Source organism: Asterias rubens, chromosome 13 (genome assembly GCF_902459465.1).
Source record: "Asterias rubens chromosome 13, eAstRub1.3, whole genome shotgun sequence".
NCBI lineage: Eukaryota > Metazoa > Echinodermata > Asteroidea > Forcipulatida > Asteriidae > Asterias > Asterias rubens.
This window is the reverse complement of record NC_047074.1, coordinates 8108593-8129682: the sequence shown is the minus strand read 5'-3', so window position 1 is coordinate 8129682 and position 21090 is coordinate 8108593. Positions and strand designations below refer to the sequence as shown.

General features: G+C 37.8%; 1 protein-coding gene across 2 annotated transcripts in view; it reads right to left on the bottom strand.

Annotated features, from left to right (window-relative positions):
- Window positions 1–21090, bottom strand: part of LOC117298320 (sodium/potassium-transporting ATPase subunit beta-1-like) — a 29141-nt gene that overhangs the window by 6647 nt on the left and 1404 nt on the right. The window contains exons 2-6 of one of the 2 annotated variants that reach the window (XM_033781500.1): window positions 10473–10601; window positions 9228–9332; window positions 6736–6902; window positions 5708–5812; window positions 242–4890 (exon numbers count right to left, since the gene is read on the bottom strand). The exons of the other annotated variant lie outside the window; for it this stretch is intronic. Coding sequence (XP_033637391.1) covers window positions 4603–4890; window positions 5708–5812; window positions 6736–6902; window positions 9228–9332; window positions 10473–10601 — 794 coding nt within the window. The 3' untranslated portion in view covers window positions 242–4602. Of the gene's footprint in view, window positions 1–241; window positions 4891–5707; window positions 5813–6735; window positions 6903–9227; window positions 9333–10472; window positions 10602–21090 lie in introns of those variants that run through there. 2 annotated transcript variants of the gene reach the window in all.

Below are 21090 nucleotides of genomic sequence, written 5' to 3'. Positions count from 1 at the left end.
TCTGCATGCAGTTTTTTTTTAAGGGAACGGTAATTTTTATTAAACCTCAGGTACCGATGCCAATGTATATTTTGACAGTGGGTATCATTCACACAATTACAAAAGGATACTATTTTAGAAGGAAACAAACAAAAAATCAGATACGGGATAATTAAATTACTTCATCTAAAATGAAGGATTTCAATTCAATAAATGAATATCAGTTTTGTGCTGGTGCAAAGCAAGTGTAAAATTGTTGGACTTTGTGAAACAAACTTTTGAAATGTTAACTTTTGTTTTCCCCTGAGCAGAGTTGAAGTAGTTCTTATAATACTATGAACAAGTTTATATTTTCCTGTACTTGTAATAAAAGAAATGCTCTTCTCCAAAAAAACTACCCCTCAGTTTTAACTTTCCATTTTGAATCACTGTTACTTTTTTGAAATAAATGTTCCTTTCCAACCAAAATTATACCCCATCCCAAGTAAATGCATCAAACTTTTGCATAGATCTAGAAAACCTGCACCTAAAGATATTTCACAGCATTTTCTTTTAAATTGATATGACTTAAAACGTTTACTACATAGAATGATAAATACATCGGTGATTAATCTGAATACACTTTTTCCTATTTCTCCTTCTGTATACATTTGATTTTTACAATAGGTCCCTCAGGGTTCACTGCTTGGACCACATCTTTGGCCTAGTATTAAAATTAAAAGCAGATAGAAAAGAAAAGAAAAAAAAGATATTTGTTTATAAGCAATGTACTGTATTTACTTGAAATGCTGAAAGGTTGTGTGTATAACCACCACCAGTGGGCCATCTGTTATTTTAATTTTGTAATTGTGCTCATAAGCACAGTAATAACTTTTAAAATCACATTCCCGTAATGCCTTCAAGTTTTCAAAATACTGATGACAAATATTGCTTTCCCGAAGTCTTTCTACCATTCCAAAAAAATTTGTCGACTAATAGTGTTAATAATTAAAAACAAATAACTGCAGCAAAATGGGATTTTGACTTGTAGAACCTCCATCAAATTCTCAATGTGCATCATGAAAGCCAGAAAGGAAGGTATCTGTAGCTAGCCACAATCACTCACAATCCTGGAGCAACATGTTTGATTATGCCAGGTGTCAGCAATTACCTTGTGTTAAGCCCAGCATTCAAATTCCAACCAGGACTCTCTTTCAAAGAGCTGCTTATACAAACTAAGTAGCTAAGCAGTACAATATTTTGTTTACCAAAGTGTAATGTTACCAGCCAAGCTATCATGTCACATGTACAGTTTGTGACTGGTGTCCTGCTCTTTTCTGCTTAGCAACCAATTGTTAAGCAATATTTTACAGCTCTTAGAAATTGGGTCCAAGTCTGAAATTTAAAAAAAATTCATTAAGATATTCAAAAAGGATCTTTAGAAAATTTGTCAGAAATCCACAAAATCTCCATTGCTGCAGTTGTCTACAAGTGCATAAAATAAAAAAAATGTTTTAGGCTAAAACAAAGTAATAATAGTTCTAAGTAATGGTGGACAATCACTGCAAGGGAATACCATTTTTAATTTAAAATATTGGTTTGAAAACCTAAACTCACTGGTCAACCTTCCAAGTTAAATATAATCCTTAACAATCAGCCATGATTACGTGTTCGAGACTTCGATCGCTATTTTTGGGGGGATGAACTTTAAGATTTACCAAAGCATTGAAAGTGATTAAACCTGGTTAAGGATCACTGCCAAAAACTGGTTAAACCAGGTCAAGGAGTTACCAAACCATTAGCAACAGTTTAAATGTTTTTGGCAATGGTAACAGTTTAAACCTGGTTAAGGTGAAGGAACAATGCCAAAACAATGGATGTGCCTTAACTGGTTAAACCGTTTCAAGCAATAACAAACCACTGTTAACAACCAACGCCAATTCAATGAATGTGATAACTGGTTATAGCCCGGTACATGTAACCATAACTACCCTAGTTAAGAGTAGGTAACAATTCTGGTCAGACCCAGCGAGTTATCGTTTTACTTTGGCAAAGGTTTTCAATCCAGCTGCACTATTGCAATTTTAATCTAGAATCATAAATCGACTATACATGTATTTATCTTTAAAAAATTCACAACACTATTAATTAAACTTCCAATAAATTGTACATAAACTTTACACCTTCAAAACCACTTACCCCAATTAGGCTTAATCTATTTCTCACCAGTTCACTATTTATCACAACTCCACAAAGGTACAGTGTCACTATGACTCCAAAAAACAACAGTCATTTTGATATTATACTTAAATTACAGAGGGGTGCCAATAGAGTAAAAGCTGGTGCAGACTTTACGAGTAGGTCCCCCCTACTCTAAACCAGTAACCAGTCAGCTTCGAGGGTAGTGTATGGTAGCACAACTATACACAGAATGACCCGTGTACAATGCACTGTGTAGATGCATTCAACTGTGGTCAAGTGGTTAGACTGCAAGACTTGCAATCACAAGATTGGGGGTTCGAATCCTGACATGCTAACCGCTGATTCAATAATGACTAGAATACATATTGTTGTCTACTAACTGAAGCAGTTTCATGATTTGTGCACTTCACAATCGCAGACTTAAACCAATGTTTGCATGAGAGTGATTGGTTGCTGCCAGCTTGGTGTTTATATACCCTTGAGGGCAGTTCTCGAGTTCCCTTGACGAGAAGATCATCTAGACAAACAAAGGTTGCATTTACCATTAAAACCCATGCAGATGATGTTAACTAGTCATAAAGTGGGAGGGTTAACGTTGATGGATAAATACAGATTAGGTCATCCGAGTCAAAGTCAAGTCATAGCTTATAAGATTAATATTGAATCCATACTTAGTACATATTGGTAAAATACATGAAAATACTTTAGTTAAACACCCGCTCTCACACAACTCCCCCACCCAAATTTTTGTTTAACGGCAATTTTACTGAATGAATACATCGGAAATGGTGGTAGCTAACTAGTACTGTTAAGTAGAACTCTCCTGAGCCTATAACTTGTTATAGAGGTACAAGACATAAATTAGGAATTAATCATGAGAAGAGCCAAACTGAAACGATTGTCAACCAAATGTCCTGAGATATCTAAAGTACTGTCGCTTGTTAACATTTGTCTCCGCCAAAAAAAAAACTCTGCTCGATTGTGGACAGGAACCTCTGGCAAATAAAAAGCGCTCATGGTGGTGTCTCCATAAATAAGACCACCTGTACTTGATGAAATCTTAAAAAATAGAGAAAAAATATGGACATGATTTCTCTGAACCCAATAACGTATCCTTCTGTTAGGATAATTACTTTGGAGTACGCCATCCGTAGAAATGTGTAGAAGTCCCTGCCTTTTTGAATATCTCCAAAGTGGGAGTTTGTCGACAGAAATAATAGTTTTATTTTCTTCACAAGAGGATGTGATGAGAATTGGTTTCAAATTAGAAAGACAACTTTGTACAGGGACTACATTTTTTTCTGTTCAGTTGATTACATCGTGGTAATTTTTGTTTACTTTACAATCGCGTTCAAACTACATCATTAAACAAAATTATGAAAATTGATACTGAGTAAGTTTTTTATAGTAGTACAAATTGACAAAATTTGGTGGTGCTGCAACCAAACTTAGTGGTGCTGCAACCAAACTTAACTTAGTGTTTACTTTTTGGTCGAAAAGAAAGAAGAAAAAACAGAAACAAAAATCTTCTGATCAGGAACATTGAATTTCAGCAGTGCAGCATGATACTCAGACACACGGATTGCAACATCTCAAAAAAATGGAAAACATCAATAAAGATGAGACAAATTCCCACAGGGTCTAAATTTCACCGAGTCCAAAGTCCAAAATGTAACAAAGCACGAGACAATTTTGCTCACTTAGAATAAGGTAACCAGCCAGAATACTACATTGCATGTACTATTTGTGACTGGTATCCTGCTCATTTTTTACTTATCAGGAAATTGTTAAGCAGAACTGCCGTTCTTTGAAACTGGACCCAAGATGCAGTGATCATCCAAAGACAGCAACAGCTCATCAGATAGCCCTATGAAAAGGGGGCTAAAGGCTTACATGTGAACAATCAACGAAATTGTAGGTAAGCTGACAAACTCTGCTTAGCTGGGGAGACTGTTACACCACAATGATCTGCTTAAAAGATAAACATGGGTAGACAAATCAAAGAACTTTTCAGGGAAAAAAATGTGAACTTTTAAACATTTTCAAATAAACGAAAAAGAAAGAAGTTTCTCGGAAAACAGAAACTTTCTCCACAAGACCAACCAACTTCATCCAAACTGCTAAGTTTGCTTAGCGCTGAAGACCATGGCTCAAGCTGGACCAGGTTACCGTCTAAAATGTATTATACAAGTATGGGTCAACTAGTTCCCTGTTGGTATCCACCAAGGTCTGCTTAGCAGCATTATGGAATTGGGGCCTTTGAGACACTAGAGGGCAGCAAATTAATTTGTTATTGTTTAAAAATTCTTAGCATCCGCACAATCCTCAACGGAAACTATTTCCCCCTATTTAGTCTACTGCCACCTAGTGTCCTGGAAAGTCTCCCTTGCTCAAATAATTCACAACATTTAAAAAAGAAATAGATTATTATTATTTTTTTTTTTAAAGCTCATCCTTCTTCATGGCGGTCATTTCAAACTCGTAGGTGGCGATCGACTCGTAGTCTGTGTCATAGAGTCCCCCCTTGGGGGCGATGTTGCCGACGTAGGTCCTGCATTCAACTTTTATCTTGAGATCCACCTCCAGCAGGGCAAACTGAACAGCGACGTACGGCTGGACATAGGAATCTCTCTCAGTCTTGTTGGTGCTCCCCTGGAAAGGGTAGAACCGGAAGGGGATCCCAGCGGCAGGATAGACGGTGGCGTTGACTGCTTCTACTTGTTTGGCTTTCTGTAAAAAAAAAAGGACAATTATTATACAGGTGAACAGGTCTGGAAAGCCATTTTCATATTGCGAAAAGTCCTACTCTAAACGGAATTTCTTTTTCTTCAGGGAAAAACAAACCAGAATTCCGTTTAAAAATGGAGAAATCACATTCCTGTAAGAGTAATTCTACATCATTCTGTTAGCAACTATTTTCTTTGCCAAGTCTTAATCATCCCTTCAATGTATCCGTTTCCAAGACCTACAGTGAGTTACTAGAAAGGTTTCGTTGGCGTTTAGTAGTGCATTTAAAGGATTTGGGTACTTTTTCAAAATGTCCATAGATTTACATAACACTTCCACAGTTTGAAGATAATGATAGTAGAAAGCATCCCTTAAAATATTACTTACTGAGGTGAGAAATGAGTAAAACAATGTCACGTCAATAATTTTCGTCTCAGTTTTAGCTTGTAAAACGTATTAACCAGTTGTTGTATGTTATGGAATAATACCATAACTTGTTAATGAATTTTGACACACTAAAATAATTTTCGACTCACTGAGACAAAAATTATTTTGTGACTTGTTTTACTCATTTCTTAAAAACTATAGCACCTCAATAAGTAATATTTGAAGGGAATCTTGCTACTATCATTATCATCAAATTGTGTAAGTTTAATGTAAATCTGTGGAAATTTTGAAAAAGTACCTGAATCCTTTAATAGCGCAGTGCCAACTTTTAGTGGCAGTGACGTCATTACTCTTTTAGAATTTATATGCGAGTGTGTTTCTGCAGTGATCTTTTATTAATACGCCAACTGAAAACAGTCTGCATGCAACTTACATAGCTTCGGCAGTAGAAAGCAATGTTTCCGGGTACGTAGAATTTTTGAACTTCTTCGGGCAATGAAGACACATCACTGTAATCCTCAGGCTCCCACTCCGATACCTGTGAAAATAACACACACAAAATAATGACAAAAAGTAATAATAAATAATAATATATGCATGATATTTGGCCTTCATTTGGTGTAGGCTTTAATAGCCTTTTCAGGTTATTTAATCACAGTTTTTCTGCCTTTTCCAAAGGAAGCAAAATCAGACAACAGACTTTGGTAGGAAGTACGGAGCTCCAGAACTGCCATCCAACATATTGAGTACATTTCGGTAACTCAATATGTTGGATGGCCCTCATGGAGCTCTGTAAGGAAGATTAAGCGCCTAATAAATGTTGTGTATTATTATTACTATTAATAGACCCTTCCCATGAAATATGTTAATTCCACGTAGCGCGTGCGCACTAACGTTTTGGTTGGCAAAATGAGGGAACATCGCGCGGTTTTGTACACGCTAATGGGTGCATGACGCAGACGCGGTTGCGCGGCTGCTTAGTGCACAACTCTATGGCGTTTTCCGACCAACAGGGTCTGTACGCATGCGTGAATGTAATTAGCATATTTCATGGGAAGGGTCCATTGGTTAAAGGCAGTGGACACTATTGGTAAATACTCAAAATAATTGTTAACATAAAACTTACTTGTATTAAACAAGCAATGGAGAACTGTTGATAGTATGAAACATTGTGAGAAACGGCTCCCTTTGAAGTAATGTATTTTTTTGATAAAGAAGTAATTTTTTTCACGAATTTGAATTCAAGACCTCAGAATTAGATTTTGAAAGCACACAACTTCGCACAAAGCTTTGTGTTCACAGCATTATTATCTCGCAACTTCGACGACCAATTGAGTTCAAATTTTCAAAGGTTTGTTTTTTTGGTATATGTTGAGATACACCAAGTGAGAAGACTGGTCTTTGACAATTACCAATAAGTGTCCAGTGTCTTTAACTGACTGGCCATTTTGGCTCACTTACCCTGTTGAGACTGAGAAACAGGCAAGGTTTGCCCTCATCCCAGCCGAAGTATGGTGGTTGGCAACTTCCAAAGACATTGCGGTCAAAGCGGCAGGCCTTGCCGTCACCATCAGTCTCGTTAGCACAATCATCAAACATATCGCCAGTCATCATGCCTGGATCCAGTGCTGCAATAACACAAACAGGAAAATGTTGGTATTTCAAAAGTACTTTAAAGGTAGTGGACATTATTGGTAACTACTCCAAAACAATTGTTAGCATAAAAACTAACTTGGTAACAAGCAATGGAGAGCTGTTAACAGTATAAAACTTTGTGAGAAACGTCTCCCTCTGAAGTAGCGTAGTTTTCGAGAAAGAAGTAGTTTTGATTGAATTTGATTTTGAGACCTCAGAATTAGATTGAGGTCCCGAAATCATGCATCTGAAAGCACACAACTTCGTGGGACAAGGGTTTTTTTTTTTTCTTTTATTTTTATCTCGCATATTTATGCATATGTTGAGATACACCAAGTGAGAAGACTGGTCTTTGACAATTACCAAAAGTGTCCAGTGTCTTTAATAATAATAACAATAAAGATGTGTAATGCGCACAAAGCCCCACTGCTGGGTATCCAAGGCACAGTGAAACCAAAAACAAAACGAAAGAAAACAGACACAAGAACTAAGTCCCTTGATACCAGTAACATAAGATAAGTTTTGAGAGGAGATTTAAATGTTGTGGTACAAAGACAAGATTAAGATTAAAGGCAGTGGACACTATTGGTAATTGTCAAAGACTAGTCTTCACAGTTGGTGTGTCTCAACATATGCATAAAATAACAAACCTGTGAAAATTTGAGCTCAATTGGTCATTGAACTTGCGAGATAATAATGAAAGAAAAAATACCCTTGTCACACGAAGTTGTGTACGTTTAGATAGTTGATTTCGAGACCTCAAGTTCTAAACTTGAGGTCTCGAAATCAAATTCGTGGAAAATTACTTCTTTCTCGAAAACTATGGCACTTCAGAAGAAGCCATTTCTCACAATTTTTTATACCATCAACCTCTCCCCATTACTCGTCACCAAGAAAGGTTGTATGCTAATAATTATTTTGAGTAACTACCAATAGTGTCCACTGCCTTTAAGTGGTAAAGAGTTCCAGATGCGATGCCCAATCAGAGCTGCCAACATTGGTTTTTGAAAATGAGGAAGATTTTATTTTCAAGTCAGAAATACTCAGCGCGTCACGACGATTTTTGCGGACATAAAAACCAATATTCATGTACAGACATATACATTTGAAATATTACTAAAGAATATTACTGTTTATGTTTTAAATGTTTTGCACATGTTTCTAGTTTTGAAGCACTGTCGGGAAACATTCGTCTAAAAAGAGGACCAGCATGGTCAGAAGATGCAATGTTTAAGTTATGTTCAATTATAAACCCTGTGAATAAAGTTTCCGCCTTATATACTGCTGTCATCAGAGCCCGATTTTCTAAAAAAATCTGCAATGCCTAGCGTGTTGGATCGTGCTGTTGCACTACTGACAATGTTTTTCGGAATCTATGTGTCTCAATAGGTCGTTTCGTCCGCCGTATTTCACAGATACCTCTGAATTGCACGTAGTGCAAAAGGCATGGTTTTCATCCTGTGATGATTTCTTTATACAAGACCATTCTTTGTGGTAGTCTTCTTTGTATTTTTGAGCGTACTTAATTTTCTTCAGCGACTTACCAGTTGCTCTGCTCTGGGCAGCGCCATTTTACTTTACATTCCCAACCACGTTCCCAGTGGTGTACGATTAGCAGCGTCATTTGCTCGATCGTGGGCAGTGCGTCGTAACGATCCCACACGAGTATTACGCCACTGTAAGTGCAATCATCAATTCCAGGGGTACGTGACGAGAGGTATCGATATAGCGCGCTACCCATGGTGGCGAGGTTGATCAGTGCCAAACATAGCATGCACATGTATCGATGCGCAGAAGACGAAACTACGGTTAGAACAAATTTTTCTGCGCATCTATGTAATTAAATATGCACGCGCGCAAACGTTATACACACACGGGCCACGGCGGAGGGCTAGGAAATTCGTGAATTTTATTATTTTTACATTAACAGGTTGGGGATCCGGGAGTTTTTGACTGCTTGCGGGATGACGGAAGATTGCCGTCAAATACTGGAGTCTTCCGCAAAATCCGGAAGAGTTGGCAGCTCTGCCCAATGCTTGGTAATAAGCATTGGAGAGAAATGACTAAGAAATGTACGAAATTACTACCTTCAAATTAACATATTTTATCGTTGGATATAAAAGCCCTACTCTGCCACTCAGGACATTCTATATGGTTTTATCTTCAAGTTTTTATGAATTTGATCTTATTTACTAAAAAATGATAAAATCAGAAAAAAAAAATCAGAAAAAAGTTAAATCGGAGAAATCACATTCCTGCATAGAGGACACCACTTCCCTCCACATTGTTACCAAAGACACTTAAAGAAGTCAACTTACAATCATAGATGTCTTGAAGTCCGTCAGTGTGACTTGCGAATGTTTTATTGTTATTAGGGTTGAACACAACAGGTTTATTGTCAAACCTGGGTCGTAGAGATACACCTGTTGGGAGAACATAAAAAGGGTTGTGGAAAAATTCTAATGAATCACCTATCGAGAAAAGCTTCAAGATGTTTTTTTTCTCCTTGAGTGTAAGTGCAAAAGCAAAACAATTGTGCACTTATTACTACAGAAATAACAATAATACTTGGTTCTTACGTAGCCCTTTATCACACCTCGAAGGAGGCGTATAAAACACTTAGTTTTGGTTGTCTGCAAGGTATGTGGAGCTACAGTTTTTGAAGTGTGGGACATGTTCCTTTTAAGCATCATTTAATGGTTTACAAGGTGCTGTGGCGCTATATGTTGCTGATCGAACCAAAAACACAGGGGCGACCCCTTCTCTTTTCGATAAATACACTGGGTTCTTTTGCGTGCATTACAAAAGTTTTTGTCCCATTTGAAAAGAATGAAGCAACGTGGTTAAGTGTCTTGCTTAAAGAGAAAGGTGTCACGACTGGGACTCGAACCCACACTCTGCTGATCAGAAACACCAGAGCTTTGAGTACGGGGTTCTCAACTCGACACAGCAAGTGTCCAAAAACCATCAAAATGCCTTCCCTTTCGCTTGAATTGTTCTACGTTTCAATGGGTATGCCTGGTATCATGCTGAGGGATTCAGAGCACCAGACTCGATCTCTGGTGTTAAAGATCGACAGCGTTTGGTTTTGAGTCCCGCCTTAACACATGTGTCCTTACTAAGACATTATTTGGACGAAAAGCCCATCGAGACAGCACAACTCCAGCAGTATTGTTTTTTTGTTGTTCTTCAATTCAACATTTTGGTTTCAAAAGAACAATGTTCAAACGTTGAGTTTGAGTCTCACAAATATCTATCAATCCTGCTGAGTATCACTAATGAAACAAAAAAGATAAATCTTCTCTTAGTATTTTGTTCAAACGGCACAGTTTAGATGATCAAACTGTGTTTTAGTATCTTTTTATTTTGTATCCGGTCTTGTAAATAAAATACTGGTCCAGTAAAGATGCTGAGCTCTAAGCCCTGCAGACTTGTGAATTTTTCCGCAAAAAATAACGCGCTGATCAAACATGTAGCTACTTATACATGTAGGGAAAACAACAACCAATGAGAGCTTTGGGATAACCTTTGATTTCGAGAAGAAAGTAAGAAGGAAAATTTACCTGGAACATTGACGTAGGAATTGAATGTTGGCTTATCAGGGCTGACAGTCTGCAGGAAAATAAACAGCATCAACGCCCAGAACAAGGCCAAGCAGGTGTAGAAAATCAAATAGAAGATTCCGATTTGACCTATAACAAGACAATAAAGAATGACGTTAACGTTAAACTGGTATTCATCATGTTGGTACCCATGCAGTTGCTTCACCACCATGCAGACCCCGAAAGCCTGTCAACACATCAGTGAAATTCCTTGGAGTTGCTTAAGCACAAACTATTGCAGGGAACGATTTCATCCGGAAATTTTGTAGTAAAATATTTCGACTGAACAGATTTTGTGCACAGTGAATGCTACTATTGAGTAGCAAATGATGATTTTTGAGTAACAACTGACACATTTTGCGTAGCATTTTGCTCTGCTATAAAAGGGAAATCGTTCACTGTACATGTATTGCTACATGTAGTTGCAGAAAACATTTTTACTCAGCAGGGTTAGTAGCGTAGCCATAAAACTCCCTGCTGAATATTGCACAGCAATATTTTATGTTAAGCAACTTTATGGCCCGGTCATGACTCTGCCCCATCTTTCATTTTGAAGTCTGAAAATTAAAAATAATGGTTTTTTTTTTACAGTGACCAGGCCGACATCCTTCAGTCACTGAAGTTTCATGCAAACAAAAACCTAATTTGCAGTCCAAGCAACAGTCTCACCTACTCCTGAAAAATCAAATTCATGTCAATAATTAAATAACACCTTGATGCTTATGTCTCACATAAGTTTCACCTTTAAATCCAGGCAATTGGATTTTCTGTATCCAGGGGCACCAGGGCAATGACATGGGGCGTTGAGGCAATCACCTTTATTGCCTCTGTGAAGCACATATCAGGCCTGGTTTTGTTTCACCCACATGTATGTGTACAGATAACCCGACATGTACAGATATTGGATATAAATCTCTGGCCCTATAAACCATGCAATCCACTATCTGCTTATAAATCCAGTTATCATTTCTAATGCAACCTGTACTTTGACCTCAACTCATACTATCTCACACCAAGAGGACCCTTGAAACAGGTGTATCCAAACTGGATTCTAATTAGCTTTATCTGTTTTTATAGGCCTATATGTACAATGTAGGCTACTGTTTATATTACCACTGGATATTTCCATCATGAGTCTGACTATTAAGGGAACATTACTTTTGCTAACAAAACAGTTGTTGGCAGTGTTAGCACTTTATGTAATTCATCAAATACATAAACTGACACACCTGTAGTAGTTGGAGTTCAATCGGTCAATGGAGTCACGAGAGAATAGTGAAAACCGATTACAAATTTTGCATTGCATCCATGCCAAAACAAGATTGAATAAAACGCTCACTGAGCGATAAACTCCAAAAGCGAAATTAGATTATTTATTTCTCATAAAATATGACATTTCAGACAGAAAAATTTCAAGGGATGTTTTCTACTATCATCATTAGAAGTTTTATGTAAATCTGTGATCTTCAAGTTTTTTGTTTCTTAGCAATTCGGTAAGATTCCTTTAAAGCTGTTCGCAATGTGAAAGATCAGGTCTTGAATTTTGTGTCCAAATGGGCAAAGCAATTTCCTTTGGCAAGGGGGCACTTCTTTCTTTTATTTATCTGGAATTTTCAAAGGGCACCATAGCATAAGCACAGGGCACCAGCAGGGCACCGGGGCAATTACTCTGTGTGCCGTGCAGGGCTGTATGCTTCGTTTTTGAAAGGGCAAGGGCACCAAGGCATTTTCTCTTTGGCAAAGGGCACCCTATGAGTAAATTGTAAATTTCTACTGGATCATTTCAAGAGCACCAAGGCAATGGCAAGGGGCAACGGAGGCAATCGCCTCCGTTGCCTTTGTGAAGTATCAGGCCTGGCCGTGGATTATTTTGAGGCCTTAAAGATACAGTATCGAAACAGCCAGGGTTTTCCCTGTTCATACTTCTTGGAATGTGAATGCGATACAAATTTTGAGTTGTGCTCAACTCCTACGAAACATTTGCTGCTAATACAGCCCTTTGACTTTCCTTTTTGCAGGAAGTATGAACCGGGCTTTAGTTACTGTAGCCAGCAGAACCAGATCCATAACTTGTTATTTCACTTCTGGGAACGCTTTCGTCAAGCGAATTCGCATAAAAAAATTATGTGGTTGGAATTTTTTGGGGTACACACTGAACCAATGACAATCAAGGGAAAAATTGTTGCATATTAGCCATACATACAAAATTCCTAACTAAAGACCCCATTTTGCAGTGGATTTAGTTTTATTTCACTATAGTAAACATTTCAAACTATGACCTTTGACCTACTTACATGTATGGGCAACAATCAAAGATAGTCATCATTTTATACAAATTAGTTCTTGTGCATTGCCTAACACTTCCAAATTGACGTACAGTAAAATCCCTTCAGTGCCAAAGCTCCTAGAGATACACCCGATACTATCTGTGTAATAAGAAATGAACACCTGAGCATGCAACTATCTGTGTAATAAGAAATGAACACCTGAGCATGCAGTAGCAGACACATCAAGGCCACCATGCAGGGGTTGCCATGCAAACACATGCAAACAAGGTGAACTCACCTAACAGTAAATCGGTCAAGTCTGGTGGATATAGGTTTCGGTTTCGTGTTTTATGCAAAGTTTAAGCGCTGGCAAGACTGGAAGACTTCACGGGTAACGGAGACAATAGAAAAGTGTTGGAGGGCTTTGCAACGTGCTGGAAGCTACACATGTATGTACAATGCTGAAGGGGGGGGGGGGGTATTTGGTGTGAACAGGTAGCCCAAGAAGGAAAACATGGATGGATTTTGATTTTCATGCAAAGATACATTTAAGATAAATACAGCAAAAGTTAGTCAAATCCATGGTTTCAATAAAGCTAATAACATGTACCCGCTTAAACCCTAAACCACCTATACTACATTGTAAAAACAAAATCAAAATCCATCAGCATGGTGAGATACGTTGCTCGTACAAAAGCATTGTTTCAAACTCAACGGAGTAATTGGATTAATTTACATGTAGAAAGATCACACAGCATGTCTACAATATGACACAAAAACAAAGCAGATATATAGAAACAAATCATCATGAACGACACCAAACAATTTTACAACTATTTTGTCCTTGCAAGGGCAAAGCTGTTTTTCCTACATGTATGCAGAGGACACCTCTATGATGGAAATGTATTAGTGCACTAGACCGCTCCAAAGGGCACCAAGGCAATGACCAGGGACATGGGGGCATTTTAAGTGTCAGGCCTGGAATTAAACGGTAAAATGTGTAAAGTGCTGTAAAAATTTCTATTCTACACGCTGCAAGCTTCTTGTAGTCACAATTAAACGAAATCTTCCTGCAAATTCATGCTCATTGATAGTGTATTACATCAGTGTGATCATTTTCATAATGGAGTCTCCCACCATCCTACATGTACGCAGACAGCCGTTTATGCTAATGTGAACGCAATTAGAGATGTGTTGGTGCTCAATGACCCTTGTGTCAACATGGAAATGTTAAGCGCATTAAACAACACAAGTGGCTACGTTTTGTTCGATGGAGGAATAGAATTACATGGCCAGTAATGAGAGGAACCTTTTAGGGACACACACAATCCCATTCTACACAATTGAGCGTAAAAATAGCCGCTAAATTATGCAAAATGTGACGTATACATACACCATGTAAGGGCTTACAAATCAAAGCTTTAACGTGATTGACAATGCTACATTTAAAGGGGGATTGTTCTCATGATCATAACAGATCTGTGGATGTATTCATTGTAAGAACTCTCACTTGGGAAAAAAAGTGGGAACATGCAAGAGCTGACAATAGCTGTGCCCCAGCATGTGAACTATGTCGACGTCCAAGAAACACTTCGATAGATTTCTCAGGATGTTTTAATCACAATTTAAAAAAAAAAAAAAAATTCAAGTCAAAAACACTTTGGAGACTGCAGAGCATGATTTGCATAATGAATATTTCAACCCGATGTTTTATTTGAAATGAATCCATCTACTATGATGCACATTTTTACATGAGACAGTGAACTCTCAAGAACCCTTTTTATGCCCATCTTACAAAAATGTACATGTATGTACTTTGTCTCCTCCCATTCAAAACAGAACCAAGTCAACGCTGTATGTGACCAAATGGTCTGGTGCCTTTACATAAAACAAGCACTACATGTAGGACATTAACTGGACTACTGTTATTGTGTAATGTGTCTACAGGGACCAACTTGACCAAGATGGCCACACCACAAAGAAAGCCTGATTGAAAGAAGACCCCAAATAGAAAACAATCAATCGTGTTAAAACAAATTGTGACCCAATTCAACTCTTTCTTCAAAGATTCATGGGCTTAAATATCTCTTAAATGATTTGTTACAAACAAATTCTGCGTAATGTTTTTTGTGTTTTGGTTAACATTTCTACCCTTGCTATCTGTTTTTGTTTTGCATTTGTGGCTTTCCATAGTTTTCCAATCTCACTCGGCAAAATCTTGGGCTGTGACATTGCGATAGACAGGTCTAACACAATGTAATAAAAATGTCTGTAGAGCGGTTACACACCTACATGATCCGGCACCCCTTTGTTTCCACAGCCCTAGAATTTAGAAATACAATGTTCTTAACCCATACCCTTACCACAGCAGCAGTCTGACCACCAGCCAGGGGTTATGGAACACAGAGTTGTCTAAACATAAAACAGCCACCCTATACACGTGTAGGCCATTACATTGTACAGACATATTATTATTACATGACGATTGATGTACATGTACGTAGGCCTACACATTAAATCCTACAATTTAATCTCCGAGATATTCACACCCACCACTTTGCACACGGTTGGAAGTGCACATAAAATCTAATCACACAGTGACCTCCATTGCTAATTTAATATTTCCCTACAGTCTGTGAAACTGAAAGATAAGATAATATACAAGAGAGTATAATACCATGTAGTTATTATAATGAACTCGTGATAACACACAGCTTCCTTGTTTCTTTATATTGAGAAATGTACAGCCATGTTTCCTCGCTCATGAATAACATTTCACAGGACTGATACTTCAAGGAGGCAATGGAGGGAATTGCTTCCACGCCCCTTGTCATTGCCTTGGTGCCCTTGAAATGCCCAATAGAAATTAACAATTTCATCATGTGTGCCCTTAAATACCAAGGATAAAATACCTTGGTGCCATTGCCCTTCCAAAAACAAAGCAAACAGGCCTGAATTCAGATAACAAAATGAGCACTACTAATATCCATTCCAACCTACATTTTATCCTTGCACTACTTTATTCAGTGAACATACATTAGGCCAAATAAAAAAAAATACCAGTTGATCGTCCCTACTCGCATCCTTTTTTGGGGCCGCATCCTTTTTTTTTTACTATTTACTATTTTTTGGTTTTTGTAAAAAAAAAAAAAAAAAAAAAAAAAAGTTTTTTTTAATCCATCTTTTCAAAATGACTGGCCTTGGTGCTTTTAACTTGATGCTCTCGATTACTTGTAACCGTCTGTTTCATAAAACAATATTAGTGAATGCCTACCAGCAAATCTTTTTAGTGTTATCCGACCCCGTTAGTGTTACTGTAAGTGTTAACACAGGTCCTCATGCAAATATTATTAGTTATATTGTATAAATAAGTTTGCGGTTGATTCAAACTGAAGAATTGGTGGCCTGTTTGATTTGAAATACTTGGCGACCATCTTGAAAAAAAAGGGGTAAATAGTAAATAGTAAGGCCCTCATCCTCCTCTTTTTTTGAAAAATCAGGACGATCAACTGGTATTTTTTGTTATTTGGCCTTACATTATACGTGCATTTTAGACAAAAGACTATACGTAACCATGAAAATATTTGTCAAGCAATTTACACAGCAAAAATTATTTGGACTGAACATTTGTTTTACTGTAGGCCTAAATAATGTAGTTTGCTATGCTAGATACATACATGGAAATTCTTTCACCGATGTATTTAAATTTTCTAAGGTCATGGCAGTATGTAATTCTAGGCTATTTTTTCAAAAACAACTGCTTCAAGTATTGCACCAGAGATTGGAGTACTGCAATTTACATTAGTATTTACTATTTAAACCATAATTTTTATTTAGGCAGCTTCCTTCTGCTTGTACTAAACCCCAGGTCCTTCAAACTATTACATGTGTATGTACATGTACAATACATGTCAAGTCAAAGATAACATTCACAAAGGTTTGACCCCTCTGTTAATTTGTGAATTGCTGTACAATATTGACTGAGCACAGGTACATGTGCAGTTAGCCAAGCCAGCACTTATGTATACTGTACCTTAAAGGGACAGTACACGCCGGGTATTGAGCTTCAATATATTGGCCTGGACATCATCATTTTCCTCTTAACTATTTCTCCGACTTGCAAGTGTACCCAGTTGCTTGTCATTTCAAATGTTTTGTCGCAAGTTCATAAAACCTCCAACATGACTTAGGTATGTATTGTGTACAGAAAATGCCTACTGCTTAAATCATCCAAAATCAATGGAGGAGTGAACATAATACGTAGGATACTTGATATATTGACCCACTCTACGGTGCGCAGTGCACTTACATGCACCTATCCTGTCCGCCATTTTGGGAGTTAAAACTTACACGAAGGATATATAATGCCCCTGTATGCAGACGCGTATTTTGCAGAGGTGCGTTCAGAATCTGCATGTAGGTTGGGCAGTGAACAATTTCCCTTGTAGAGCAGAGCAAAATGCCCTTGTAGAGCAGAGCAAAAAGCTACACAAAATGTATCAGTTGTTACTCAATATTAGCATGGGGTGTGCATAGAAAATGTTTTGTTAAGATATTTTGCTATGCAAAATTGTTGGGACGAAATCGTTCCCTGCAGGGGGTGCTTTTCAATCACGGAATATCCAGCTGGAATTCTAGAAGAGAACTTCTACTCCTCAGTTGTTTTCCAAAGCTTTTGGCCATTGACAACTATTAAGGGCTAGTGCTGACAAGTTTCAAATTGAGGAACTACAATGTACAAATTCAAAGGGCCATTTGAAGTTCAAGGTCTGTGTGTCTAAGCTATACAAGCAGTGTTGAATAATCGAGTTAGTCTTCAATGCCATCCCTAATGATAAGCTTATTCCTCTAAGTCAAACAGAGAACTGTGCCATTATCCCCTAATGATGGGTCTTATCAGTGTGAACCCCTTACTCTTCATTGACTGAATCATTGAACTCTGCCCCCATAACCCACAGGGTCCAATTCCCATGCTGAGACCGGGCTACACTACCACCCATTCAACCCAACCCATGCTGTCCTGCTTTTTTGTGTGTACATTTGTACCATGTAAATGTAGAGCAAGGCTTGTATTGTACACAGCTCTAATCAAGGGTAGAGTTTGACCAATTTGAAAACTGGTAACTACTCACTGTGTACTGTAGGATAATAATTTCAGGGAAAAATCTTCCAGCTAATTTTCAGCAAAATTTTAAAGTCACCTGGAAGTGGTGTTTTTTCAAAATAAAGCTTTTGCCACTGATATATGTGTTTTGATGGGTGGAATGTGAATAAACAGTTAACTAAGGTTTTAAAAAATCAGTTCTTATGTTATTTACAAATTTAAGAGTAGACCTCGACCCAAGAGGGCGCTGTTCGTGACGTCAATCGAGGCAGACTTTGCCTGTAATGCGTAGAGTAAACACAATTGCATGTACGGACCAAGTCGTGAGTTTGTACGTTTCAACAAAAAAAATGTTTGTTTTTTCCGGCAATGCCGACCAGGTGTATTAATAGCTGCTGAATGCAGAAAAACACTTTTTGAAATGTACCAACTCACGACTTGGAAGTACATGTACTTTGCACGTGTGTTTACTATACGCATTGCAGGCAAAGTCTGCCTCGATTGACGTCACAAAAGGGGTAGGCGGAGTCAGCCCCCCAAACAACTTTATTTATTTTTTAAACATATAAATCGTGACAAACAATTACTAAAAAAATTGTTTTATTGTTCGTAAGCATATACTCTTATGTTTGAAAGAAAACAAATTCTATTTCCAGGTGACTTAAAGCTTTCTAACGAAAATGCACCAAAGAGATCTTTTTATACAACATGTATGTGAATGTACTATCTGCTTTTCAGCGGATACATATCAGGGAGTATGACTATCAAAATTGTACAATCCTGAGCAGGAATTGGTGGCAGTCAAATTTATGTTGTTTTGTATGCGCCTTCTTAAAACCATTGCACATTTTTGGTACAGAAAAAAAAAATAACTTACAGGGTTCACAGAAGGTTATGATGAAAGACTTTTCATTATTATTCCATAAAATGCTTTACTTTTTGAGAAAACATTTTAAACAATATTTATTTTAAACGTGCAGAAACAAGGGTGGGTTTTCCCAATTATTTTCTCCCGACTCCGATGACCAAGTGGGCCTTGGAAAATACTGTTTACCAAAAGTGTCCAATGGCTTTAAATTTATATTCTGTATAAACATCTAGGATCTTTTGAAACCAAAGCCTTTTAGCTTCGTCTTCAGTTTGGACTTTGCCAGTAATTTTGAAAATCAGAAACGGACAGAAAATGTACATTTTCATAATTTTCAACAGACAGTGAATAGGCCTAACACCAGGTTGTGGTATTCCAAAACAGTCACAAAAAACTTCTGGGTGACCGTGTTTTACATGTATATCCTTCATTCCAATTTATCACTCACAAATATTGGTAAACGACCTTGCACAAACTTAATGCTTTGGGCCCCCCACTGTTTTTTGATAGACCTGAAAGGACTTGTACATGTAGTGGTTCAACATAAAAAAAAGGGCGGTCGCTTTGGAGAAACATGGACTTCCATTTTTTTTTTCTTATTTCTGCATGGATATGGACACTGTAAGCTGTAAAACTTGTACGGATCTTCTGGAATGCCTAACAGTGCTACTGGGAGTCTATTGGGTTGGCGTTGAAGTACATGTATTTCCACCTTGAAAAGTCAACCATTGTACTCTGAAATAACCAGCTTTACAGTTTAGAGATTCAGGTTAAAGTTGAGTTACCTAATAAAAAATAAAAAAACATACAGTACACTCTTTTTTGTTGAGCCTACAGCATATTGCACAGTGGATAAAACAATCTACAATTGCGAATCTTTGACATTTTTTTTCTAGGAGAATTTAATTGTTATAGACCGTATTGAATATCCACAGAAAGTCGCCATCTTGTAGGTCAAACCGTATGCGCGTCTACACGCGAACATCAAAGAAACACGCAACATTCCCGGTTTGATTTCTACAGCACAAGCATGCACACACACACACGCACACGCCATCTTGTAGGGCAAATATTTGGATGGTGACGTCATATTCAAAACGGTCTATACAGTAAATACATGTAAGCCATTTTGAGATGACATGTATGGTGGAGACATTTCTGGTTTGGGTATGTACACCGAATACAAACAGTGTACTCCTACATCATACGTAGTGGTCACCATACCTCAAAAAGGCTAATGACCTTGAATTCTCTAACAGAACTTTGATTTCCATCCAATGTATTATGTATGATTTTGGTTTAAATTATTATATACAACTATCAACTTAGCAACTGCTGTACAATTTATAAGTAGATGTGGACAGAGTTAGAAAGACTCATTTAACAAAAAGGCCCAGGGAGTTTGCTTAGCTGTAGCTAGCCACGTTATCATGACTGTACAGCTATGGAAAGTCACTTACGACCTCAGCCTTTAAAACGTGGGTCGCCTTGTAATATAACTTCCTAACTTACGTTCAACTAGATATGACCCCTTTCAAGAGGCAAATTGCACTACAAGGGAAGGGGGGATGTCGGTCCCCCAGGATAATTGAGGCAGGGTCTCATCAGTGACTCATTTCCTGAATAGAAAGCATGGCAGGAAAGTGGTGATTCCCAGTCACTTTCATACCCTTTCCCATGTGGTAAAGATCCAAAGAGATTAGACCACTACTACAACCAATATCTGGGAACAATAAAATACTTTTAAATGGTGTTTAAAGCTTTGCATGGTGTGAAGAATAAGAAGCACTAAGAAGTAGTGGGTACAACCATGTAGGCCTATAATAGTATCTCTTTTTGGGGAGTGTTGGCTCTAAAAAGAGCCGGTGTGGTCTGACGTTTGGAACAGTATACTCTCCTGAAGATGAGCAGAGTATACTGTTCGAAACGTCGAGACCACGCGGCTCTTTTCAGAGCCAACACTCCCTCAAAAGAGATCCTATGGTTGTACCCGCAAGTTTACCATTTAGTACTTCTTAAAAGACTGTAAGCAAATGAATGATGAAGTTTTATTGTCTAAAGAGTAAGTCAAACCATGCAACTTTGCTTTCTGATGTAAAAATTAAGTAAAGCCAATTATGAACTACTGCACGCAACGCCAGCCAGTTTATTTTTACATGAGAGTGGCTGCTTGCATGTATTTAACAAAACGAACCATTGGTTATCATGAACCAGCATAGACCTTTTCGCAAATACCCTTTGCGCAAGCGCTTACTCATTTACTGGAAATAAGGTGCATGCTGGTCTAGCTAGGGATAAAAATCTATCACTAGCTAGACCAGCATGTACTCGTCTGTTTAC